Source organism: Balaenoptera acutorostrata, chromosome 4, assembly GCF_949987535.1.
Source record: "Balaenoptera acutorostrata chromosome 4, mBalAcu1.1, whole genome shotgun sequence".
Taxonomy (NCBI): Eukaryota; Metazoa; Chordata; class Mammalia; order Artiodactyla; family Balaenopteridae; genus Balaenoptera; species Balaenoptera acutorostrata.
This window is the reverse complement of record NC_080067.1, coordinates 25329470-25356474: the sequence shown is the minus strand read 5'-3', so window position 1 is coordinate 25356474 and position 27005 is coordinate 25329470. Positions and strand designations below refer to the sequence as shown.

At 41.6% G+C, this 27005-nt stretch overlaps 1 protein-coding gene across 1 annotated transcript; it reads right to left on the bottom strand.

Moving 5' to 3' along the window:
- Positions 1-423: 423 nt before the first annotated feature.
- On the bottom strand, positions 424-19647 carry MRPS22 (mitochondrial ribosomal protein S22). The gene is made up of 8 exons (XM_007188037.2): positions 19461-19647; positions 12525-12688; positions 11290-11454; positions 9310-9453; positions 8914-8997; positions 7504-7649; positions 1558-1666; positions 424-553 (listed from the first exon to the last, which is right to left on the bottom strand). The coding sequence occupies exons 1-8, from the start codon at positions 19630-19632 to the stop codon at positions 458-460; spliced, it is 1080 nt and encodes a 359-aa protein (XP_007188099.1). The 5' UTR covers positions 19633-19647; the 3' UTR covers positions 424-457.
- Between the last annotated feature and the right edge of the window lie 7358 nt (positions 19648-27005).

Below are 27005 nucleotides of genomic sequence, written 5' to 3'. Positions count from 1 at the left end.
GACCTCACGGCGTTATTCCTCTCTATGTAGCTTTCTTATGCCTTGCCCTGACTGTCTGGTGGGTACCCGTTTCTGGAATCAGGGTCTGAAACCCCAGCTCCTCTGACCTCATTAAGCTGGGCTCTAGTTAAATTACCGACTGGCCCATTTGGTAACGCAGAGAGAGGCATAGTACTTTTTTTTTTCCTTTCTTGTTACACTGTACTCATCTGACATGATTAGAAAAATTCATAACCAGGCACTAAGATGTACTTCTCAGTTATCCCCTCGTAGCCTAGGAAAGTGAGCCAAGTAACAAGTTTTTCTTTGTATTTCTAATAGAGGCACTATTTGGAATTTAAAAAACAAAAGAAGTAATTTTATAGGGAACTCCCAATTTTGACATTTTTAAACCGCTCAGTATTAACAGAGAAAACTAGCCAGTATTTAGTAAAATGAAATTTATTTAAAAAATATCTTAGGAAGCTGCAGAATTGCTAATGAATGCTTCTTGATAAGCTTGCAGTGTTAATTCTATATATGCTCCTTTCTGTGCTTCTGTTTCTGCAAAGACCTGTTTAAAAAAAAAAGTTTGAAAATAATAGAGCATATACTATTGATAAAGTTTTTAGTTTTGAGACATCACTAACAAACAAACATTTCTGTAGTAGCAAAGGAAAGTCCCAGTTTAAAAAGCCTTCCACATTTCCAGTATTTTTCTGATTACCAAACAATAAGCATACTACATGGACAGAAAACAGTATCACAGTTAAAGCAATACTAATTCTAAACACCAGGGGTATCCAAATATGGATGCTATCTTTCAGAAAAAAATTAAGAAACCTGACATTGCTGGATCAAAATAAAAACCATTAGGTTCAAGAGAAATCTGGAGGATGAGAGTTAGTAAACTGATTTTTCACTTTAAAGAAAGAATGGTTTTTTTTCTACCCCACCTATGATGGCATCATCACTCGTTGTTTTTATCCTTAGTAAGCTTTATAACTGCTTTGAAGTATGCATGAAGTAATACTGGGATAGAAGCCAGATCCACAAATACATGTCTATCCTGAGCATTAGAATCTAGAGATGAAAATTATACAATGGTCTTCCTTCCTGAAAAAAATCATCTCTCAACATTTACAGAGACATCTATGTTAGCCCATAGTTTTGAGAGGTATGCAATTCCAAAATGATAGTGCAACTAAGGCTTGGTATTATACAAGCACTACCCTCCCAGCTTCTGGACACCTGAACAGGAATGTGACCGAACTGGAGGACAGGAAGCTGCACTGGGGACGTGTACTACCCAGTGGTCCTCCACCACGCCCTGCTGGCAACCTGACCACTTAGTTGCCAGTACTGCAAAAAACAAGGGGGCTACTGCCCCACTGTCTGAACTTCTTGGACTCTAGCAGCAGCTCTGTTTCTACTGTCCAGGCTAAAGAAATATGGGAGCTCTGATCACTCTGGTTCAAAGCCACAAATCTGTTTAGTTACCATTAAATATGATCCACTTAAAACTTCCTTCCAACTCAAGTCACCACACAGTAGCTAATGTGAAAAAAGTCCCTTTACCTTAACTAAATGTAATCCCTCAGCAGCCTGCTCTTTGGCCTCTTGAGCTGACTGGCCATCTGGATGGAGGATGTGATAGAGCTGGACCAAGCTGGTGGCATCATCGACTCTAGAGGGAAAGGGTTTACTGTTAAAAGGGTTTATTGTTTTCTTCTTTTTTAATTTTTAATTTTTGTTTGTACTGTTTTCCTTCTTTTGCTTCACAGTCCTATAAAATGTGCCACACTTTAAATTACATTTCAAACTTTCCTTGGGCCAGAAAAAATTTTTTACGGCCTTCAGTTTCATATTTTCAAAGGCACTTTCAGGAATACTGGCTAATCTAGGCTTCATACCAACTCTGAGCTAGGTAGGGCAGGAGTCAATACAGGCAGGGCCCAATTTATGACAGTGGATATATTCTAAATGTGCCTGTATCCTTTTTGGAAGCAGAACATCATTTCTTGTAGAAACAGCATTCTAATAGTAGATGATTTCCAAGCCAGCCCACGTCATCAGCAGATAACATAATCCAACTCAGATGGTGTGACTGTACCTTCATCCTACATAAGCCAGAGGCTGGTGGTCATGGGGATTGCTCAATGCCACTTGCTTTTAGGTGCATTAGCAGTGACATCTGCTAACGAATTTTCATTGAGACTGAATTAGCGGACAGATGCCTCTGTATGAGGCATTTTAGCAATCCAAGGAAAGACTCCTAGGCCTCCTGTATTCACAGGAACCCATCAGTTAAAAATCAGCATCCTAGGGAAGCAAATTTGAAATTATACATACCAAACAAAAGGAAAGTCAGGTTCTACCTCAGCAACCTATCTAGTGTCACACAAGATGAAGCCATAACAAAAGCTCAATTCTCACAGTTTGTACTTATCTTTTGTGAAACCTATAAACAATTTTTATCAACCTTAAAACTTACCTAGCCTTCCCCAAACTAATCTCTGTGCTCTCACATAGTCAATACCTTCCTACCGTTTGCCACCTCAAAGCTGAGAGGGTATACAAAAATAACCCTTCTAATGGCTTCACAGGCGAATTCTATCAAACATTTAGAGAAGAGCTAACACCTATCCTTCTCAAACTCTTCCAAAATATAGCAGAGGGAGGAACACTCCCAAACTCATTCTATGAGGCCACCATCACCCCAATACCAAGACCAGACAAAGATGTCACAAAAAAAGAAAACTACAGGCCAATTATCTCTGATGAACACAAATGCAAAAATCCTCAACAAAATACTAGCAAACAGATCCAACAGCACATTAAAAGGATCATACACCATGATCAAGTGGGGTGTATACCAGGAATGCAAGGATTCTTCAATATACGCATATCAATCAAAGTGATACACCATATTAACAAACTGAAGGGTAAAAACCATATGATAATCTCAATAGATGCAGAAAAAGCTTTTGATAAAATTCAACACCCATTTATGATAAAAACTCTCCAGAAAGTAGGCATAGAGGAAACCTACCTCAACATAATAAAGGCCATATATGACAAACCCACAGCCAACATCTTTCTCAGTGGTGAGAAAATGAAACCATTTCCTCTAAGATCAGGAACAAGACAAGGTTGCCCACTCTCACCACTATTATTAAACATAGGTTGGAAGTTTTAGCCACAGCAGTCAGAGAAGAAAAAGAAAGAAAAGGAATCCAAATCAGAAAAGTAAAACTGTCACTGTTTGCAGATGATATATGATACTATACATAGAGAATCCTAAAGATGCTACCAGAAAACTACTAGAGCTAATCAAGGAGTTTGGTAGAGTAGCAGGATACAAAATTAATGCACAGAAATCTCTTGCATTCCTATATGCTAATGATGAAAAATCTGAGAGAAATTAAGGAAACACTCCCATTTACCACTGCAACAGAAAGAATAAAATAGAAACCTACCTAAGGAGACAAAAGACCTGTATGCAGAAAACTGTAAGACACTGATGAAAGAAATTAAAGATGATACAAACAGATGGAGAGATATACCATGTTCTTGGATTGGAAGAATCAACATTGTGAAAATGACTATACTACCCAAAGCAATCTACAGATTCAATGCAATCCCTATCAAACTACCACTGGCATTTTTCACAGAACTAGAACAAAAAATTTCACAATTTGTATGGAAACACAAAAGACCCAGAATAGCCAAAGCAATCTTGAGAAAGAAAAATGGAGCTAGAGGAATCAGGCTCCCGGACTTTAGACTACTACAAAGCTACAGTAATCAAGACAGTATGGTACTGGCACAAAAACAGAAATATAGATCAATGGAACAGGATAGAAAGCCCAGAGATAAACCCACGCACATATGGTCACCTTATCTTTGATAAAGGAGGCAAGAATATACAATGGAGAAGACAGCCTCTTCAGTAAGTGGTGCTGGGAAAACTGGACAGCTACATGTAGAAGAATGAAATTAGAACACTCCCTAACACCGTATACAAAAATAAACTCAAAATGGATTAAAGACCTAAAAGTAAGTCCAGACACTATAAAACTCTTAGAGGAAAACATAGGCAGAACATTCTGACATAAAGCAACATCTTTTTTGACCCACCTCCTAGAGAAATGGAAATTCAAACAAAAATAAATGAATGGGACCTAATTAAACTTAAAAGCTTTTGCACAGCAAAGGAAACCATAAACAAGATGAAAAGACAACTCTCAGAATGGGAGAAAATATTTGCAAATGAAGCAACTGACAAAGGATTAATCTCCAAAATATACAAGAAGCTCATGCACCTCAATATCAAAACAACAAACAACCCAATCCAAAAATGGGCAGAAGACCTACATATGCATTTCTCCAAAGAAGATATACAGATTTCAACAGACATGAAAAGATGCTCAACGTCACTAATCATTAGAGAAATGCAAATCAAAACTACAATGAGCTATCACCTCACACCGGTCAGAATGGCCAGCATCAAAAAACCTACAAACAATAAATGCAGGAGAAGGTGTTGAGAAAAGGGAACCCTCTTGCACTGTTGGTGGGAATGTAAATTGATACAGCCACTATGGAGAACAGTATGGAGGTGCCTTAAAAAACTAAAAATAGAACTACCATATGACCCAGCAATCCCACTACTGGGCATATACCCTGAGAAAACCATAATTCAATAGAAGTCATGTACCACAATGTTCATCACAGCTCTATTTACAATAGCCAGGACATGGAAGCAATCTAAGTGTCCATCGACAGACAAATGGATAAAGAAGATGTGGCACATATATACAATGTAATATTAGCCATAAAAAGAAACGAAATTGAGTTATTTGTAGTTAGGTGGACGGACTTAGAGTCAGTCATACAGAGTGAAATAAGTCAGAAAGAGAAAAACAAATACTGTATGCTAACACGTATGTATATGGAATCTAAAAAAAAAAAAAAATGGTTCTCAAGAACCTAGGGGCAGGACAGGAATAAAGACACAGACGTGGAGAATGGACTTGTGAGGACACGGGGAAGGGGAAGGTTAAGCTGGGATGAAGTGAGAGAGTGGCATGGACATATATACACTACCAAATGTAAAATAGCTAGCTAGTGGGAAGCAGCTGCATAGCACAGGGAGATCAGCTGGGTGCTTTGCAACCACCTTAGAGGGGTGGGATAAGGAGGGTGGGAGGCTGATGTCACAGGGAGGGGATATAGGGATATATGTACGCATATAGCTGATTCACTTTGTTATACAGCAGAAACTAACAAACACAACATTGTAAAGCAATTATACTCCAATAAAGATGTTAAAGGAAAACAAAAAAAACCGTTCTAGAGTGGGGTAAAGAATTTCTTAAGACATGGTGACCTCTGAGAGATGCTCTGGGCTCATTCCAAGGCCCATCCACCCTAAAGGCCATCTCTTGGTAGAACTGAGAAGCCAGAGGTCAGAAACTAAAACTTTCCAGAGGAAAAATATTTTTTAAATGTTCAGTATAAATCTGTTGTGTTTGTTGTAATCTAATAGTCCAATAAACGTGACAACAAAAGATAACAGTAATTCTCTTTAGAGCATAACCATGTGAACCCATAAAGGGCTTAAATGGGTTTCTATATCTTAGTCATGCTTAGGGCTTCTTTACGTTCATGCTACGGTAAAATGCCTGTGTCTCACAGAATAATTTAGCTTCACACCCAGCCCATATTTGAAATTAAAAAAAAATAAATTTACATGTAAAGATTTTAAAGGCATCTCAATTCAAAACCAACAGTGGAACTTCAGTTTGAAATGTGCAGAATCTCAATTCTGGCCTGGGCTCCATTCACTGAGGACATGCACCCTCTACTGTTTAGCCTGGGATTTGCAGCAAACTGTCCTGTTCAGCATTCCCATAGGAAGTTTTACTTATGCAGATCAGGAAATTCAGGGAACTCAAAATTCCCTCCCAGTATGCGAATCAACTGCTTCAGAGGTAAAGCGTACGTGTGATGAGTATTACTATAATATTACTTATTAGTACTCCTCGATAAAGAACTTTAATTTTCAAAGAATTTTTTTTTTTTTAATTTCTTTCTTTTTGGCTGCATTGGGTCTTCATTGCTGCGCATGGGCTTTCTCTAGTTGGGGTGAGCAGGGGCTACTCTTCACAGCGGTGCGCGGGCTTACTGCGGTGGCTTCTCGTTGCAGAGCACAGGGCTCCAGGCGCGTGGGCTTCAGTAGTTGTGGCATGCGGGCTCAGTAGTTGTGGCTTACGGGCTCTAGAGCGCAGGTTTGTGACGCACGGGCTTAGTTGCTCCTCGGCATGTGGGATCTTCCTGGACCAGGGATAGAACCCGTGTCCCCTGCATTGGCAGGCGGATTCTTAACCACTGCGCCACCAGGGAAGTCCAGAAGTACATTTCTGTGTTGCTCTAACTTCTTATAAAAAATGTTAAATTCTTTTTATAATAAAATAATTTCAGAATATTGACATTTGAGAAGCTTTATAAGAAAATTCATTCACAGGAGATGTCACTGCTAATGCACCTAAAGGCAAGTCATTTTTGAGCATCCTCATGACCACCAGCAGCCTCCTGCTTATGTGGGATGAAGGTATATTTTTGCCCTCTGAATTGTATTACACTACATACACCGGAGAAGAGGGCTAGCCTGGAAATCACTTACCATTAGGAATGATGTTTCTAAGAGAAATGACACTGTTTCCATATGGGCTGTATTTCTTAGACAATATGGAACCTTCTAGTTCCAAATGCCCTACCTTTGTGTGAACGGTTCAGATTACGCGGAGGATAGTCTGAGTCAAAACTCCTTACATTCAAGATGGCAATAATCACTAAGCTCTCTGGTGACTTTCTTACTACAGCCATGTTGGTTTCTTTTCCTTGTTATTTTGGCCTTTCTCTAACTCAACCAATGGAAAGATACTCGAAAACAATCTTCTCCTCAGTTCATCACAAGTTGTAAAGTATTATTTTAGCTAGAAGCCTGGGTGCACACCACTTGCATGCTAAAATACAACAGACATTCTTTGTTTCATGCAACTTTGAAAAAAACCTGTAACCTTTTTAATGCCTTAAAAATCTTGCAAAAACAAGGAGGATCAAAAGCCAAGAGTATTTTCATAAATTAAATGATGACTTTTACTGAAAAGCACCCATCAGAGTTTATGTCTACTTCTTTACATTTCCTATTTAATCCCCCTTGAGTATATGGAAAGTTCACTGGTATCCGGGAGCACCAGTAAGGCCAGGGATAAGTCAATATCCAGGGTATACAGTACAGATCCAAAGCCATTTACTCTTTCAAAGAATCCAGCCCTGTTTACAGAACACAGAAGCAAAGACTGAGAAAACTGGGTTATACTGGAAAAACAAACCCATAAATAAACTGCGGTAAGTGAAATCTATCACTGGACAGTACATTGTTATCACTGGAAAAATAACATTAAATACAAGTTTAATGGTAATAAGAATTTCTTTACTTACTAAGATCATACTTACAAATCTCTCTGAATCTGGTCAATCAGTAAACCATCAATCTTTTTCTTATTTACAAAATACCAAGCCATTCCACCGAAGTGTCTTGTTGAACGTAAAAGGTCATACTTTCCATATTTATCTATATCTTCGTAGGTCTGATGATGAATCTATCCACATAAAATGCAACTTTTCAGAAATATGAAAATAAATAGAAGTGAGCAGCATTACCAGTATACATCTACTAGCATGTGAGCTGCCCAAGAAAGTATCAGTAAACGAGGTCTACTTATACCGGCCTCCACTATCACTAACCAGAAGATATGATTTAGACCAGCCCTCCACTGTAGAAGTATATAGGGCCTGGAACAAGTCTGCCAAATATTTATAGCCAGATCAATTACTCTTCAGCAGCCTCGCACTATTTATGAAGCTCCTATTACATATATATATATGGACCACTGGAAATAATGGGCCGCCACTCCCTTTTTCCCCTATCCAATCAACTACCCCATTCCAACTTATTAACTAATGTTCCTTCAGTTCTTTTACAGTGATCTTCCTAAATGAGGACTTTGATGAGGGCATTCTTGTGTTCAAAAGGCTGCTGACTGAAGTCCAGATTCGTCAGCCTAGCATCTGAGGTCACCTGTGATATGGCCCCATCTACCTTTCTAGCTTAATCTTGAACCACTCCCCTACATATACACTGCATGTACAAGCAAACCAGATGACTGGCCATTTCTCAAGTATACTTTGTTTCCTGCCTGTTGTTCATACTTTCCCCTCTACCTGAAACACCTCTCCTCACCCAACTCCACCAGCCATAATGTTCCCTGCCCTTCTAGAACCCTCTTCAAGAACCCTGTGACGCCTGAGAGCACGTTGTAACCTTCTCTCAGCACCTAACATCTTAGACCTACAGTGGTAATTCTCTGTGTGCTTAACGAGCACTCTTCCCCACAATCATTCTGGACTTCGACAGGGCTCCCTATCCTAGTTCATGCCATAACCTATACCTCCACAATAAGACCTTATACGTGGCACGTACTACATGATTATTAAACTGAACTGTAAGATACATACACTGCATTTTGGCAAATTTCAGTGAACAACTGTTTCCTGTGTGACAAACTGAAAAAAGAATAGTCTTTGCCGTCAGGTTTGGGTCTTATCTCTGCCACTGACTAGCTATGCAACTTTCAACAAGTTACTTAACTCTCCAAGCTTAAGTTCTCTCATCCTTCAGTCAAGGGTTGTTGTGAGGATGAAAATATCTATCTGGTGTACATCAGGCACTTGACAGGTGTTCAGGCATTTCCCTTCTCTTCCCCCTGTATCAAAGCTTATAACCTAACTCATTGTGCTGGATTAAAAAATCATACTCGTAATCATACTTAAGCCCATACTTTAGAAACTGTAAAATATACTCACTTTGATATATTCAGCAGAATCTGGCTCAAACTGGGCAACGCAGAGATTGAGGACATCAACATGCCGGTCCTGGCTGTACATGGTCTAAACCAACACAGCAGAGTTGGAATTAGCTGAGAAGAACATGAGCGTGCAACACCTGTCCTGACGCCATGCTGGGCCTGCCCATCCACACACAGGCCACATCTGTGCCCAGCAAGAGGGATGCAGAAACAACACAGGCTTCGGAACTGTCCCACCTGGATTCAAATCCTAGCTAAGCCAATTACAAGATAAATAACCCTCCTTATCATTAGAAATGTCTGTTTATCAAAGCAAAATGCCCAGCAGCACCAGAGCCAACCGTTCAACAAAGAAACCATCAGCACTACCTCTATGAAACAAAAATCACCTTACCTGAAGATTTTCTTCCTTGAAAATTACTGGTGTTAAAATTCTACGACCTTCTTTTGGGAAATAAATTTGAATCATCCGGTCCCTTTCTTCCCAAGAGGCTTTGCGTAGTGTGCCACTTGGTTCTCTGACGACAATAAAACGCTCCTGAAATAGAAAACATAATCAAGGATGAGTTCGTGAGGACTTATTTTTAGTTCCAGTGTCCCACTAAGCACCATTATAAGAATAACTTGCAATCAACAATATAAAATGCAACCAGGAAACATAAAATGCAATCATCTGTATGATTTCAATGATAATCGTAAGCCTCAAAGACCTGGTGAGATTTGATACTCCCTTCACCAATCACTGCCGTGCCTCTGATAATCAGAAACCTAAATGAAAGTATGTACTAAATGTGATCTATAGCCCTCAAGTGGGTTCAATACATAAAACGGTTCAACTAAAAAAAGGTGACCTGAGATTCATCTAAATCCATTTCAGAAGAAAGAAGTGCTATAAAACCTTTCTGAATTATTTCATTTCCCCATCCTAAAGTCTCACACAGACAGACTTTACTACTTTATGATTTATGTTTAAAGTCCCAGGGATTGAAGGAACAAACCCAAAGGTGTGGAGTCTTAATTCCACACCTCTGTGATGCCTCACACTGGAGACAAAAGTCTCAGAGACTGGCTGGTCCGCCTGCCAAATCCCAGGCCACAGGACTGCTTCCTCCACTGAATTCCACCCACTGTGTGTACACCCAACTGGCAATTTATCACGTGCAGGATTCTTCACACCTCTCAGATATTGTTAATATTGTTACAGAACTGGAAAAGGTCAGGAACTGTGGATTACAATTCTTTGCAACACCCAGAGTGACTTACACAGAGCTTTGCACATAGCAGATAAATGAGACACATCTGATTAATGTTTAAATTAACCAGATGGTACTGACTCTCAACTCTTCAGAGATGTAAGAGTCTCTGAATGAGTTCTGAGGATAATATAATTAAAACTTTCATCAAGCACTGCAAATAGAAAAAAAAATAGCAGATGGCAAAGTAACACAGTTATTCCTCAAAAGGATTTTGGTAATTTGAATTCCAAGTTCCTTTCTCCCTCTCAGGTTATAGAACGCTCCCACAGCCAGCCTGCACAGCACTTCAAACATAAAAGCAAAAATTCTAATTAAAAATGAAACTCTGATCCCTGTTCATTATGTCAGATATACAGGTGATTGATGTACAGACATGGACATTGCTCAAATCATGTCTTCTAACCAAAATCACATGATAAAAAGATTAGTACAGGGTGGCCCTTCTCCCAGCCCTATCACTATGCAATATTCTACTGCATTTTGTGGGCTGAACTGTAAATTACTCTTTTACTCTTTACTTGAAAAGGCTCAAACAACAACTAATATATTTTATAAGTGCCAGAGTGTTCTTTTGGAACTGGCAATCAGAGGAAGAGGAGCTAGACAGTAAAAACTACAACAGATGAAGTGGTGCCTGAAAATTATCTGGGGAAGCCTGCCATTTTTACTGCAAATTCTGAACAGTGAAAATCCTTCAGGAAGTCTGAGTTTTTTGGGCATCAGCAAGAATTTCCACCTTAAAAAGCTTCAGCTAAGGAAATCAGTCTAACTTGAGCAGAAAGAATCTCCCTTCTCCTATTGCCTTGAAGATATTTTCCTATTTGTGGTTTGAGGGTAGGTTTCTGTCTTGTTCTGTCTCAGCACACCTGTCTCTTTTTCTGCAGTCAATCTGGAAATACTGTGTCCATAATCTGTAAGGAAATGGTGACATGATGATGTGGTGCTGGTTTGCATTTTTCTTCTTTATGCTGTATCTGCCAGGTCTCACTCAGTCACAGAAATTCTGGTTTGGAAGATTCAGAGACAGCTGGGTCACACGATGTTGACCCTCGTCCCTCAGGCCCATCTCTACACAGTATTTCAAATAAAAATCATTTTGCAATTAGACATATACTTACCCGGTGTGGTATGCTATATGATATATCAGTAAACACGTATTTGGCTGTTTCTGTTCCTTCCAAAATCTTATCTTCAGCTAACACGTCATTTATTGGTGCTCGCTCTTCCAGAACTGGTGGCATTTTTAATCGGACTTTAGCCGCCTCGACTGCCTGTCTTGTAGCCTAATGAAATAAAATATTTCTTGGGAAAGCCGCAAGGTTACAGACCAAAAGGATCACCTGACAAAAGCAGATACTAATGAAAAATGCTAGACTGCAAAGAGAAGAAGCTGTAGCCATGAATAAGTGAGTAAAAAGCCAAACTTGGGCTCCTGGGCCCTGGTCTTCGCCTCTGCGGTGTGGCTGAGAGCACTAGCTACAGGCTTAACCATTCTCAAAACAGCAAAGGGACGCTCTAAGACAGAGCCAGGCCACAAAAGCTGCCTGAAATAGGCCAAAGGGTTTCACTTACTGGGTGCTTACTATGTGTTTCAATATTTTGTATTATATTTGGCTCATTTAATGCCCACAACTACCTTATGAGCTAAGGGCTACTGTTAAGAGAGAGAAAATAGAGGCACACAAATGTTAAGTAAATTGCTAAGAAGCTGCAGCACTAGGATTTGAACCCAGGCCACTTAACTCCAGAGCCCATGCCCTTAACCACTGAGCACACCGCCCCATGCCATACTATTAGCGGTGGTCACCTCTGAGAGGTGAAAGGGGCCCTTCGTGTGATGTGCTATTGGGTATTTGAATTTTTTGCTATGACTCTTAATTATTTTTGAATTAGAAAGAAGAGCTATTGCTCTTCACATATTCATACATCAAAGCATTTTCCACAGAGCACTCAATACCCACGACTCCAGGAGGACCCTTGGCTGGAGCTGGATGCTGTTCAGAAGGATCTCATAATCTCACCAAAGCCTCAGCCTCAAAGTACTCACAACAAATGTTCCTGTAGGAAGGAAGCTGGAACAGGCAGCACAAAGGGAGGCTGATCAAGCTGGTTCTGGAGCACAGGCGGCTCTGCTGCACAGCCAGGCCTGACCCACATGCCCAGTCTGCCTAATTCCGGCCATACCCCTGCTCCTCTCTGCCTGCCTGCTCACATCTCTTTTCTCGGTTCTGTGCCTGCAACCCCCCTCACTAGCACCTGTGGAAGAGCAGCTACCAACATCTGAAGGGGTCCTGGAAATCTTGTTTAATCCTTTAAAGAAAGGTATTATACCAATATTCTTACATTCACATACCTCTTCCAACTGTGCTTGGGTCATTAGCTTATAAGTTGGTGGCTTCACTTGTTGTATAGCTGGCTTAAAAATCTTCCGCAAATCTAAGCCTGTCATCTTGATGAGTATGCTTTGGACTTCCTCATCCATAAAGGTAGGTTTCTTGATCTTTGAGCTACCAGATTCTGTTAAAATGAATTTTTAGTAAATAAGATGTCAAAAATGACAAACCAACAAGACCTCTAAATGGAAACGTCAACCAAAAAAATTATTAACACAAGGTCTACCTCAGTATGCATAATACTAATACCTACAAGATTCCTTCATTCATTCATTTAAAATTACTGAGCATTCACTATGATACAGATACAGTTTCTGCCAAAAAGGCACTCAAAGTCTAGTGAAGAAAGCAACATGAAAAAAGTAGCTAATGCAACATTAATAACAATCATGGTTACTACCATCTACAGAGTTGTCTCCTATATGCCACGCATTACATACATTTTCAGGAATGCTTACAACAACCCACAAAATACTGATATCCCAGTTTTGTAGATGAGGATATCGGATATTGGAGTCTTCCTAAAGACAACTAGCTATTAAATGATAGAGCCAGGATTTAAACCAAAGTTTATCTGATGCTAGAGCCTAGATCAATTCCACTCTTCCATTACACTCCTTAGAGCAAGTGCTACATACAAGGAAGGTACAGGGGGTTGTGTGATTACAGAGGCAGAAACTAAACATAGCCTGGGAGCAGAGAAGGGCATGGTAGGGTCAAAAAAGGCCTCCCAGGGGCCTGAATAGAGCAGAGAAAAAAAGGAAGGAAATTCTAGGCTGAGGGGATCCAGCTAGGAAAAAGAGGCCTGGGTCACTGGACATGATACTGAAGAGGTCATGTGGCATCATGGAAGAAAGCTGGACAGAAGAGGAGGAGACTCAGATCTCAGCTCTGCCTTATGCAGCTTGACTATCCCTTTGCCCAACCTCCATTTCCATTAGGAAAAAAAAAGCCATTCCTTCCCAATCACCTCTTCCTCTGCTAGTCCTATAAATGCTGGTGTCCTGGTGTCTCTCAGGATTCTGAACTATATTCTTCTTTTCTCCCTTCCCACATTCTTGATGGATGATCTCCTAATCTCCTATAATTACTTCTATATGCTGGAGACTCTAAAATCTGAATCTCCAGCCAAGATCATCTTCCATCCAACTACCCAATGGATATCTCACATGCAGTTCAATACTGCCAAAGCAGAACCCATAACTTCTCTCCTGTCACAAACCTGCTTTTCCTATTATCCTTAGCACCATCCAACAGGTCACGTGGGCCAGAAGCCTACAGTCATTCTTTTTTTTTTTTTTATTTTTACACCGAATTAGATTCATTTCTTATGTCCTTCACATGTCAACCCACCTATATAAAAGTTTCAGGGGTACTTTTATTTTAAATTTTATTTATTTATTTATTTATTTATTTATGGCTGTGTTGGGTCTTCGTTTCTGTGCGAGGGCTTTCTCTAGTTGTGGCAAGCGGGGGGCCACTCTTCATCGCGGTGCGCGGGCCTCTCACTATCGCGGCCTCTCTTGTTGCGGAGCACAGGCTCCAGACGCGCAGGCTCAGTAGTTGTGGCTCACGGGCCCAGTTGCTCCGCGGCATGTGGGATCTTCCCAGACCGGGGCTCGAACCCGTGTCCCCTGCATTAGCAGGCAGATTCTCAACCAATGCGCCACCAGGGAAGCCCCCTACAGTCATTCTTGACTTCTCCTTTACCCTCCACATCTAGCCAACAGCAGGAGTAATGTTAACAGCTGACACTTGTTAGATATTTATTATGTGCCGGTACCAACTACTTTACATACTTGGCACATTTAATCCTCCTAATAACCCCACAAATACTATGATTATCCCCATTTTACAAAAGAGGATACTGACACAAAACATACTGCCTGTTACACCTCATAAATCAGTCTTTAATCCTCCATTTCCCACTGCCACTACTCTAGTCAAGGCCATCCTATCTCTTGCCTTAGCCTCCTAACCTATCCCCCTGCCTCCATTCCGACCGTTCTCCACAGAACAATCAGAGTCATCTCTTAAAAATGTTAATTCAAACAACAAAAATGATTAACAAAGAGTCGGTTCATTGAAAAGATAAGCATAATTGACAAACCTTTAGCTAGACCAAGGAAAAAAGAGGACCCAAACTAACAAAATTTTAACTGAAAAACACATTACAACTGATAGTACAGAATTTCAAAGGATCCTAAGAGGTATGAACAACTATATGCCAACAAACTGGACAACCTAGAAGAAATGGAAAAATTCTTAGAAACATACAATCTACCAAGACTAAATCAGGAAGAAATAGAAAATCAAAACAGACCAATTACTAGTAAGAAGACTGAATCAGTAATAAAAAATTCTCCCAATGAAGAAAAGCCCAGGACCAGATGGCTTCACAGATGAATTTTACCAAACATTTAAAGAATTAATGCCCATCCTTCTCAAACTCTTCCAAAAAATCGAAGAGGAAGGAACACTCCCAAACTCATTTTATGAGGCCAGCATTAACCTGATACCAAAGCCAATAAAGGATACTAACAGAAAACTACAGGCCAGGACTTCCCTGGTGGTGCAGTGGTTAAGAATCCGCCTGCCAATGCAGGGGATGTGGGTTCGAGCCCTGGTCCAGGAAGATCCCACAAGTCACGAAGCAACTAAGCCCGTGCACCACAACTACTGAGCCTGTGCTCCAGGGCCTGCGCATTGCGACTACCGAGCCCACATGCTGCAACTACTGAAGCTCATGAGCCTAGAGCTCAGGCTCCGCAACAAGAGAAGCCACCACAATGAGAAGCCCGCGCACCACAACGAAAAGTAGCCCCTGCTCGCTGCAACTAGAGAAAGCCCGCGCACAGCAACAAAGACCCAACAATAAATAAATAAATAAATAAATAAATAAATAAATAAATAAATAACTACAGGCCAAACATTCTCAATAAAATACTAGCAAACTGATTCAGCATTCACCATGATCAAATGGGATTTATTTCTTGGGCTGCAAAGACGATTCAACATACTCAGGTCAATCAATCAATATTCATAGAATGAAAGGAAAAAAACATGATTACTTTGACAGATGCAGAAAAAGCATTTGACAAAATTCATGATTAAAACTTCTAACAAATTAGGTACAAAAGGATCACACATCAACATAATAAAGGCCATATGTGACAAACCCACAGCTCACAATCTACTCAATGGTGAAAGGCTGAAAGCCTCTCCTCCAAGATCAGGAACAAGACAGGGCTGTCCAATCTCATCACTCCTATTCAACACAGTACTGGAAGTTCTAGCCAGAGTACTCAGACAAGAAAAAGAAATAAAATGCAACAGAATTGAAAAGGAAACTGTCTCTATTTGCAGATGACATGATTTTATCTATAAAAATATCCTAAAGACTCCATCAATAAACTGTTAGATCTAATCAACAAATTCAGTAAAGTTGCAAGACACAAAATCAATATACAAAAACCAATACCATTTCTGTACACTAACAACAAATTATCTGAAAAAGAAAGCATCAAAAACAATACAATATTTAGTTATAAATTTAACCAAGGAGGTGAAAGATTGCTATACTGAAAACCACAAAACACTGCTGAAAAGAAATCAAAGAAGACACACATAAATGGAAAGGTATCCTGTGTTCATGGATTCGAAGAATTAATATTGTTACAATGTCCATACCACCCAACGCCATCTACAGATTCAACGCGATCCCTATCGAGGGTCCAGTGGCGTCTTTTTACAGAGGCAGAAAAAGCAAGCCTAAAGTTTGTATGGAGCCACAAGAGACCCTGAATAGCCAAAGTAATCCTGAGAAAGAACAGCAAAGCAGGAGGCGTCACCCTTCCTGATTTCCCGCTATACAATCAGAACAGTACGGTATTGGCATAAAAACAGACACATAGACCAAGGGAACAGAATTGAGAGCGCATAAATGAACTCATGCATATAGAGCCAACTAATATTTGACAAAGGAACCAAGAATACTCAAAGGAGAAAAGACAGTCTCTTCAATAAACGGTGCTGGGAAAACTGGATATTCACATGTAAAAGAATGAAACTAGACCCCTAGCTTACACCATTCACAAAAATTAACTCGAAGTGAATTACAGACTTAAATGTAAGACCAGAAACCATAAAACTCCCAGAAGAAAACACAGGAAAACAGCTTCTCGACATTGGTCTTGGCAGTGATTTTTTGTATACGACACCTAAAGCACAAGCAGCAAGATTAAAAATAAACAAGTGGGACTACATCAAACTAAAAAGCTGCTGCACAGCAAAAGAAACAACCAACAAATGAAAAGACAATGTACAAAATGCAAAAAAATATTTGAAAACCATATATCTGATGAGGAATTAATATCCAAAATATATAAAGAATTCATACAACTCAATGTCAAAAAACCAAATAATCCAGCTAAAAAATGGGCAAAGGACCTGAACAGACATTTCTCCAAAGAAGATGTATGAAAGGTACATGTAAAGTACTCAACATCACTAGTCATTAAAGAAATGCAAATTAAAACCACAATGAGATATCATCTCATACTTGTTAGAATGGCTATCATCAAAAAGACAAGAGATAACAAATGCTGGTGTGGATGTGGAGAAAAAAGGAACCCCTGTGCACTGTTGGTGGGAATGTAAACTGGTACAGCCACTATGGAAACAGTATGGAGGTTCCTAAAAAAAAAAAAGAACTACCATATGGCCCAGCAATTCCACTTCTGGGAATATATCTGAAGGAAATAAAAACACTATGTTGAAGAGATACCTGCATCCCCATGTTAATAGCAGTATTATTTACAACAGCCAAGACATAGAAACAACCTAAGTACCGATTGATAAACGAATGGATAAAGATGTGAGATATATACCCACTCATTCGTATTTTACATATATATGTATACATATTTACATACATACGTATATGTTTATGTGTACACAAGAGATATGTTTATATATCTCACATCTTTATATACACATAAACACATACACATACACACGTGTATGTAAAATATAGTGAATAACATATAATTTTGTTACAGATACTTCTGAATTTTTCCAGAAAGATAGTTTAAAAACATGTAAAAGATGGTTCTGTTAGAGTAGGCACTCCTTATAGCATCCTGTTTTTACAGTTACTAAGAAAGAATATTATTAGTGAGAAGAAAAGCATCCCAAAGATCACGTCCTAGTAGAAAATCATGGCTGTCAGAGAAGTTTAAAATTTAATATGTAAAATAATACACACACACACACACACACATTTTTCAGCCACAAAAAAGGAGGAAATCCTGCCATTTGTGACAACATGAATGGACCTTGAGGGCATTACACTAAGATAAGTAAGTCAGGCAGAGAAAGACAAATACTATACGATCTCATTTATATGTGGAATCTAAACAACGACAACAAAAACTCATAGAAAAAGAGACCAGGTTAGGCTGGAGGTGGGGGGGGGGGGGGTCGGTGAAGCGCAAGGTGCTGGGGGGGGCGGGGCGGTTCTAAGATGAAGATGGTCAAAGGTATAAACTTTCAGTTATAAGATAAATTCTAGGAATGCTGTATGGTATACATGAAAGTTGTGAGTAAATCCTAAAAATTCTCATCATAAGAAAAAAAAAACCTTTTTATTTCTTTTTTTGTATCTCTGTGAGAAGATGGACGTTAACTTACTGTGGTAACGATTTCACGATATATGTAAATCAAATTATGTTGTACACTTTAAAGTTACACACTGCTGTATATCAAATATATCTCAATAAAACTGGAAAAAAACTTTTACCTTAACAATGTAATCAAGATCACTCCCATACTTAAAACTCACCAATGGCTTTCAACAGCATTTAGGAAAAAAGTTCAGGTCATCTGCTTACTGCACTGTGTCCCCACTAGACTCTGTGTTCTCCCAAGGCCACAGTCCTGTTTTGTACTGGTCTCTGGCACCCAGGGTCTCTTACAGTGCCCGGCACACCATAGTGCTCAGCACTACTCTCCCCTCAGACAATCCCTCCCATTCCGCCAGCTTCGGTTAACATTTTTACTCCAGTGCTTCTCAATTTTTATGTAACTTGCATACCCGACACCTCCACTTGAATCTCAAAGGCACCTCAAATATAATGCGTCCAAAACAGACGTTTAACTTTGCTTCCCTTCCCATCTCCTCACCTCATCTACTCTTGCTTCTTCTCCCCAGTTTCTCCTCCTCTCATTCCCCTCTAAAAAACTGCCCTGTAACTAATCTTCTCTGTCTCGGTGTAAAGGGGACTACTCTCCACTCAACTGCTCAAGCCAGAAACTTGAGAAGTAACACTGATTTCTCCTTTGACATCCAAAGTCATAACCAGCCTCATCAATCCTACCTCCAAAGTGGGTTCCCAAACTACCTGTGTTCAGTCTCATTTCTGGATTTTGCTTATGCTGTTTCCTCCGCGTGGAATGCTTCTTGTTTTCTCCCTGGCACGATTAACCAGGTCTCAGCTCTGGCCATATTTTCCAGGAATCCTTCCTTGCCTTTTCAAGCTAGTTTGAGTGCCACTCTTCTCTGCGTCCCCTATCACAGTCCGGGTCACACTGCACTGCCATTCCCCACTGGGCCGCGAGCTCGCTCAGGGCAAAACCCATGTCAGTCTTAGTCCACCGTATCCCCTAAACCTAGCTCTGTGCTTTACAAAGAGGGGAGCCCAGGCACTGACGCTGAAGTGAAGGAACGAATGAACAAACGCGGTAGACGACAGACCCCGCGGGTACAGGAGAGAGCCGCCTGGGTCTAAGGTCGCGCTGCGGGAAGAGCTGGGGCCCCCGCGTGGGTCTCGCCAGCCTGAAGCAGGCTCTCGATCTCCCAGGAGAACGCCCAAGCGGACGCCCGGCAGGTCACTTACCCGCCTCGGAGCCGAGCCCACGGCATGGCGTTCCCGCCCCGCAGACCCCGGGCAAAGGCTGGAACAGGGAACCGGGCCGGGGCCGAGGGCGGGCCCGGAAACAGACCCGCCAGGTGACCCGAGAACCTGCCTGCAAGGTGAACAGCGACACAGACGATCTGAGAGTCGCCATACTTATCCGGGCCACTTACGCCGGAAGCGGCTGAGAGCGATTCCGGGTCTCGCGCGGTTCTTACGGCATTCTGGGAAATGTAGTCTGGAAGAGGGAGGAGGGAGGAGGCAGCAGGAAGCTACGCAATTTCTATTTATAAAACAATAAATTTCTGCTTATGAAGCAATAGATTGTTTCTTGTAAACCGCTTGTTCACAACTAGAAGGTGTTTATGTGCTCTTTTTCCTAGACCTTTCCTTCGTTTCCATGGCTCTCAATAACAAATTTCCTGCCCAAACCTTTTCTCCCAGCCCCAGGTTTAACTCCAACTGCCTATTCGACTTCTCCGTTCAAACTTCTGACGGGCCCCCACTCCACTAACCCCGCCAAATAACACCTGATTCCAAGCTCTGATTGCCACCACCATTCCCCATCAACTCACGCACGGTTTGCTGTCTTGGAATCTTAAGTCTCTTCTGTAGCTCTTTTCTCAATTTGTGCTCAATTATTTTGCTCATTTATCTGCTTGCTTATTTTTCTCATGCCATGAAGACGATGACTTTATATACTGTATTATAATATCACCTAGCCCGGTACATATGTACACAGCAAACATTTGTTGAATAAATGACTAACTGAACAATGAAAGGATCCCGTTATGTTCTTCCCAGCTGTCCAGGATGTGCAGGTTTTGCCCTCCCCCAGACTATAGGTTGGTGCCTGTACTAACTTATCCCAACACCTGGCTAAAGAAGGGTGTTAAGTAAACGATTGTTTGAATTAGCTAGACAGATAGACTCATCTTCTAACCTCACCTCACCCACTGCCCAGTAAGAGCTCTGTTTATGAACTCATTCCCTATTCAGGCAGGGAAGGAGAGAGCCCTAGGCTTGGTGCTGCATTCAGGCATGACTGCTGCCCAGTGTGTCCCAACACTTCCTCTCACACCTATAGGATAAAAGGTGTCAGGGAGTGGTAGTGGGATGCATGCAAGTGTCTCCCAGCCATGTCCTTTCTCTGAGAATATACCAACTACTTTCCCAGAGGACAGGCCTCTGTGGTTGTTCATTTAACATCCCCCTGGATATAACTGATTGGACAATGAGTGGACACCTAACGCAGGAGAAGTGAATCCATTGGCTGCTGTATTAGTTCCCTGTAGCTTCTGTAGCAAATCATAACAAATTTGGTTACTTTAAACAACAGAAATTTATTCTCCCGCAGTTCTGGATGCCAGTAATCTAAAATCAGTAGTACTGGACTGAGGTCAAAGTATTAGCAGACAGAGCTGCGCTCCCTTCAGAGGCTGTAGGGGAGAATCTGTCTCTTCCAGATTCTTGTGACTGCAAACATTCCTTGGTTGACGGCTGCATCACTCCAGTCTCTGCTTCATATCACCTTCTCTTCTGTCTGTGCCCAATCTCTGTTTGCCTCACTCTGTAAGGTTATACATATGATTGCATTTAGGGCCCACCCAGATAAACCAGGGTAATTTCTCCATCTTCAAATCCTTAACACTTCTACAAAGACCTTGTTTCCATATAACATTCACAGGTTCCAGGGATTAGGAAATAAATATCTTTTCAGGAGGGTAGACATTTTTCAGCTGACCCCAGCTGTCCAGGTACCAAGCAGATTTTATCTCAATATTTCAAACTAAGAAACACAGAAACTACAGTTGATGGTAGAAGCTTGAAGTGAGTAACTATTTAGAGTTAGGTTTGGAGCAGCCTTTTTCAGCAATATGCTCACTAATGAGTGAGCAGAGAAAGCCAGTCTACAGAGAAAGGCAGGAAAATGCAGCAGAAGCAGAAATGGCAGAGTAGGAGGTCTGAGAGAGAGATGGAGGGAGGTGCTATCTTGGCCAGAGACGCTCCCACTTTCCATCTGTTAACCTCCTTTTCTTGGGCTACACTAAATTTTACTAATGGGATGACCAAGTTTCCTGGTCCCAGCTTTAATCCTTGGCAGATGACCACATCTTTCGGAGCCTCAGTCTCTCACCTGAAAAATGGGTATGATGATAGTACTTATCTTGCAGACTCTGAGGATAAAGTACTTTCAGGATCTAATGCCTGGTGTTTCCAAAGGGGGTGCAAGAAGGTCATGTGGTAGCCAAGTCGGTGGCTTTCTGAAGATCTTCAGAGGGAGAGCTTTACAGAGGTATATGCTTATCAGTTAAGATTCTCTGGTTACAAGTGACTGAAATCTTTCCTATAAAACAGAGATGGAAGTGATGGGAAGGATGCTTACTGTCTCACAGAGTGAAAGGGAAAGCCGAACAGCCAAGCCTCAAGAAGGACTTGAAGGATGGAAGCTCCAGGCAAGAACTGAAGAGAAATCTCTCCAGGAGGCTGCTGTCAGAATGACGTGGTTCCAACTACAGTTGGTCCTTTGAATCCACACATTACACATCCACGACTTTTTTTTTTTTTGGCTGCGTTGGGTCTTCGTTGCTGCATGCGGGCTTTTCTCTAGTTGTGACGAGCGGGGGCTACTCTTCGCTGCACTGTGTGGGCTTCTCATTGGGTGGCTTCTCTTGTTGCGGAGCACGGGCTCTAGGTGCGCGGGCTTCAGTAGTTGTGGATCGCGGGCTCTAGAGCGCAGGCTCAGTAATTGTGGCTCACGGGCTTAGTTGCTCCGCAGCACGTGGGATCCTCCCGGACCAGGGCTCGAATCCGTGTCCCCTGCATTGGCAGGCGGATTCTCAACCACTGTGACACCAGGGAAGTCCCCACATCCACGACTTCTGCATCCATGGGTTCAAACTGTGGATTGAAAATATTCAAAGAAACAAAATTCCAGAAAGTTCCAAAAAGCAAAACTTGAATTTGCCATGTGCCAGCAAATATTTACGAAGCATTTACATTGTATTTACAACTATTAATATAGCATTTACATTATATTGGGTATTATAAGTAATCTAGAGATGATTTAAAGTGTAAGTGAGAATGTGTGTAGGTAATAAGCAAATACTATGCCATTTTATGTAAGGGATTTGAGCATCCTTGTATTTGGGTATTTAAGGAAGTCCTAGAACCAGTCCTCCACGGATTCTGAGGGATGACTTTACAGGCTTGCCATCAAATTCAAGTTCTGGTGAAAGCAGCTGATTGGCCTGGGTGGGGTTCTATTTACCCCTGGGAAATGGAGAGAGCTGGTCCTCCAACTGACAGTTCCAAGACAACTTGGCTGCATCTACTGGTACGATTCATCAGGTCAAATCTGGGAGAAGGATGCCTAGCTCTGTGCAGCAAGAATGAGTCCTATTATTTGTAAAACAAAAGTGATGTTTCAATTACTCAACTGTCAGCGATTTTACAAAGTCTGAACTTTTCATTATTTCCCTAAAGGGACTAGGATTTTAATTCTTCAAGATGAGTGTATGAGGATAGATGTCAGGGAGAGGGACGGAGATGGAAAGAACAGGGACTGAGGGAGAAGGGTGACAGCCTGGACAATCTAAGAACCCTTGCAATTTTCAGCAACACCCTTGCAACTTCCATAGAGTCTTCAAAACCTTATCTTTGAAGCCTTTCCCAAGGGCCACACCTGCCCCATTTTTGTCCTCACCCAGAGTGTTTCTCCCCTATTCCTGTTCACGGTCCAAATCCCCAACAGGTTCCTACAGACATAAGTTCCTTGGTCAAAGCCCCGTTGTGAGCTGAGAAGGGACCAGTAGCAAGAGAAAGAGTAAAGTGAGAAGGGATACGTGATGAGGGGAGGTCCCCAAGGAAGTATCAGGAAATAAGATTCTAAGTGGGGACGCTGGCCATTGATGGGAAGGGGCCTCTGAACCAGCAGGCAGGGAGTTAAAGATGGGTAGAGTGTGCATAGGTTTTGAGTAGAGAATCAGAGGGCCTTCCTGCCTCTTGGCCTCTCTCTTCTCTGAGCAATGGAAAGCAAAGTCATTGACTGAGAAAAGGTAGGGTTGTGTTGGGAGCTGCAGGAGTGAGAATTCTGAAGTAGCTGCTCAGGGCTGTGCACGTGGCTGTGATGCTAGAACTTGAATCCAAGCAGCCCACCGAGTAGTGGGACGGTCTGTAGCACTGCAGGGCATTCCTTCCCGCTCACTCGGAGCACAGTCTTCTCATTAGCCCTGTGTGTCCTCATGGCAGATTGGTGAAGTAGACAAGGCAGGCACTGATAGTCCCACCTTCTATATATAAGCAGAGGCTCTGGAATTAAGGGTTTTGACCAAGGCCACCCAATTTATTCAAAGCAGAGACGAGGCTAAACTCTGTGGTCCCTGGCAGCTGTTACGATGGAAAAGCTCTGTTTCACTCGTGTTTCATGGGGTAGGAAAAACACTGAGACTTGTGAAAATAATACAGTCTGTCTTCTGAGCCCAGAATGTGGCCCAAAAGAGAGCAGGCAGGGAGACTGTAATCTACCACGAGATGGTGGGGTGGATGAGTCAGTTCTTCCAACCCTGGAATTATCAGCTTATCCCCAATTTTCCACATGACACTCTGTCTCTTTTCTTCTGACAACACCTACTGAACTACAATTCTACCCCAAACTGAACACTCAAAACAGAAAATAACTGCCCAAGGCCAAGGCTACATCTGTCTGTGATGACAGGCAGACTCTCTGCCCTATAGCACAGGGACATAAATGTCCAAGGCACTTGGGCCGGCTCCTTCCTGCCATCCCGGATGCCCCCACTGTGATGCAGGCCCAGAGCAATCATCCCATGTCACAGCCACTGTGGACATGATCTATGATAGCTGACACTTGGCTCCCCTACTCCCCAGAGCTGGCTGCTGTCAGGTTTGGTATGTGGAACATTTTGTCTGAGGGACATGCTGGCCTGGGTTGAAAGTAATTCCCATCAGCTCAGAACCGGGTGGTCTGTCACAAGGTTAGTTTTCAGTTTGATCTGGACTCAGGAAGTCTTTCGGGCTGAGAGCTGGTATTTTCAAAGGTTAAAAAGCCCATCAGAAATTTCTTTCATGAGAAAATGTGATGCATCTGACTGCCCTGACTTGCATGTAGTTCCCAGATCAGGGGCCTGAGCATTATTTCACTTTAGACTCAGGACTGCATTGTCCTGAAGATTCCTGGGGCCTGGGCTGGGAGAAGCTGGCGGTGGGATGCACTGGCCACTACTAATGGGAAGCCAGAAAGGGCAGCATGTATGTTCTTAGGATGCCCTAAGTGTGTGTCTGTGTGTAGGTACACATGCAGTGTGTGTTTGGCTGTGTGCGTCACACAAATGTTTATGTGCATGTTTGTTTGTCTCCAGGGGACATGTGTTTGTGCATATGTGTATGTATGGGTGGTCAATTGGTGTGAATGTGCATGTGTATTCAAATGTGTGTGTATATGTGCACACATGTGTATGTGTGTTGAATGTGTGTGTGTATGTGTGTGTGGTCCTGTGTATGCACAGATGGACATGCATGTGTTCACACATCTATGCTGGCCTGGGAATGGGGCGGTTTAATGGTAAGAGCTTTGGAATCAGACAGATATGGGTTCAAATTCTAACTATACAATTTATTAGCTATATGAGCCCTTGCTACTCACCACCTTGGCTTCCTCCTCTCCAAGACGGGATGATACCACCTTTCTCATAGGACCAGGGTGAGGGTTAACAGCCATGAAGTAGATACTGCCCTGGCACATGGTCAGTGCCCAGCAAGTGGTAGATAATATTATTACTATGACTCTCATCACCACCATCATCATCCTTCTTGTCTCATCTTATTTTGTTCCCTGGCTGTGTGACATTCGTTCTGTCTCTTTAAAACCCATCCAGGGCTGCAAACATTTCAGATGGAAATGAACTAACTTGAACTAGAAGTCCAGAGAAATGGGTGACCACACCAATACCCCTCACCCACTGTGACTTTGGCTACATCAGTGAATAATAATATCCCCATCAACTAAATGACATGAACAACCATCCCTGCTCAATGAGTTTTCTTTCTGTGCTGGTACCTCTTGTAGAGATGAAAGTAATCAAATGGTTCTTGGCCACTTTCTGCACACCCAGGCCTGGCATAGCCTCCATGGAACATATGAGAAGAGAATACACATATCCCTGATGTTAACAATTTCCAGTGCAGTTGTCTTGTTGTTTTTAATAAATAAACAAACAGGCTCATTCAGGTATAATTGGCATACAGTAAACTACACATATATAAAGCATATGATTTGGTAAGTTTTAACCTATGTACACACCATATAACCATCACCACAATCAAGATAATGAGCATGTCCATCACCCCATCCCTTCCTCCCACTCTTCCTGCAGAACCCCTCCCCCCAGGCAACCATGCTTTCTTTCCCTGCAGACTGGTGTGCATTTTCTAGAGTTCTATAATCTTCAGATTATAATCATAAGCATGAATTTTGGGGGGCTTTTTCACTAAGCATAATTATTTTAAGCTTCATCCATGTTGTCATGTCAGTTTATTCTTTTTTATTGCTGAATAATGTTCCATTATATGGATGTACCACAATTTGTTATCCATTCACCTGTTGAGGGACTTTTGGGTTGTTTCCAGCCTTTGACTATTACAAATAAAACTCCTATGAACATTTGTGTACAAGCTTGAATGTATGTTTTCATTTCTCTTGGGAAAATATCTAGGGGTGGGATGGTTGAATCATACGACAAGTGTATATTTAACTTTTTAAGAAACTCCCAAACTGTTTTCTAAAGTAATTGCACCATTTTACATCTTTACCAGCAGTGTATGAGAGTTCTGTTTCCTCAGAATCCTCCCAACACTTGATATGATCAGTCTTTTTAATTTTAGCCATTTTTCATAGGTGTGTTGTGGTATCTCATTGTGGTTTTTTTTAATATATAAATTTATTTATTAATTGATTGATTTTTGGGTGTGTTGGGTCTTCGTTTCTGTGCGAGGGCTTTCTCTAGTTGTGGCGAGCGGGGGCCACTATTCATCGCGGTGCGCGGGCCTCTCACTATCGCGGCCTCTCTTGTTGCGGAGCACAGGCTCCAGACGCGCAGGCTCAGTAGCTGTGGCTCACAGGCCTAGTTGCTCCGCGGCATGTGGGATCTTCCCAGACCAGGGCTCGAACCCGTGTCCCCTGCATCGGCAGGCAGATTCTCAACCACTGCGCCACCAGGGAAGCCCTCATTGTGGTTTTTAATTTGCATGACCTAATGACTAATGATGTTGAGCATAATTTCTCTTTGTAAAATGTTATTGGAATATAGTTGATTTACAATGTTGTGTTAGTTTCAGGTGTACAACAAAGTGATTCAGTTATACATATACATATATTCATTCTTTTTCAGATTCTTTTCTCATACAGGTTATCACAGAATATTGAGGAGTGCTATACAGTAGCTCCTTGTTGGTTATCTATCTTATGTAGAGTAGTGTGTGTATGGTAATGTGCATATTTGCCATTCA

Coding starts and splice junctions, on each gene's coding strand:
- MRPS22 (XM_007188037.2), bottom strand. CDS start 19,632: ATGGCGACTCTCAGATCGTCTGTGTCGCTGTTCACCTTGCAGGCAGGT. Junction 11,455..12,524: donor CCCAAGCACAGTTGGAAGAG/GTATGTGAATGT, acceptor TTATTTCATTAG/GCTACAAGACAGGCAGTCGA. Junction 9,454..11,289: donor CATATAGCATACCACACCGG/GTAAGTATATGT, acceptor TTTCTATTTCAG/GAGCGTTTTATTGTCGTCAG.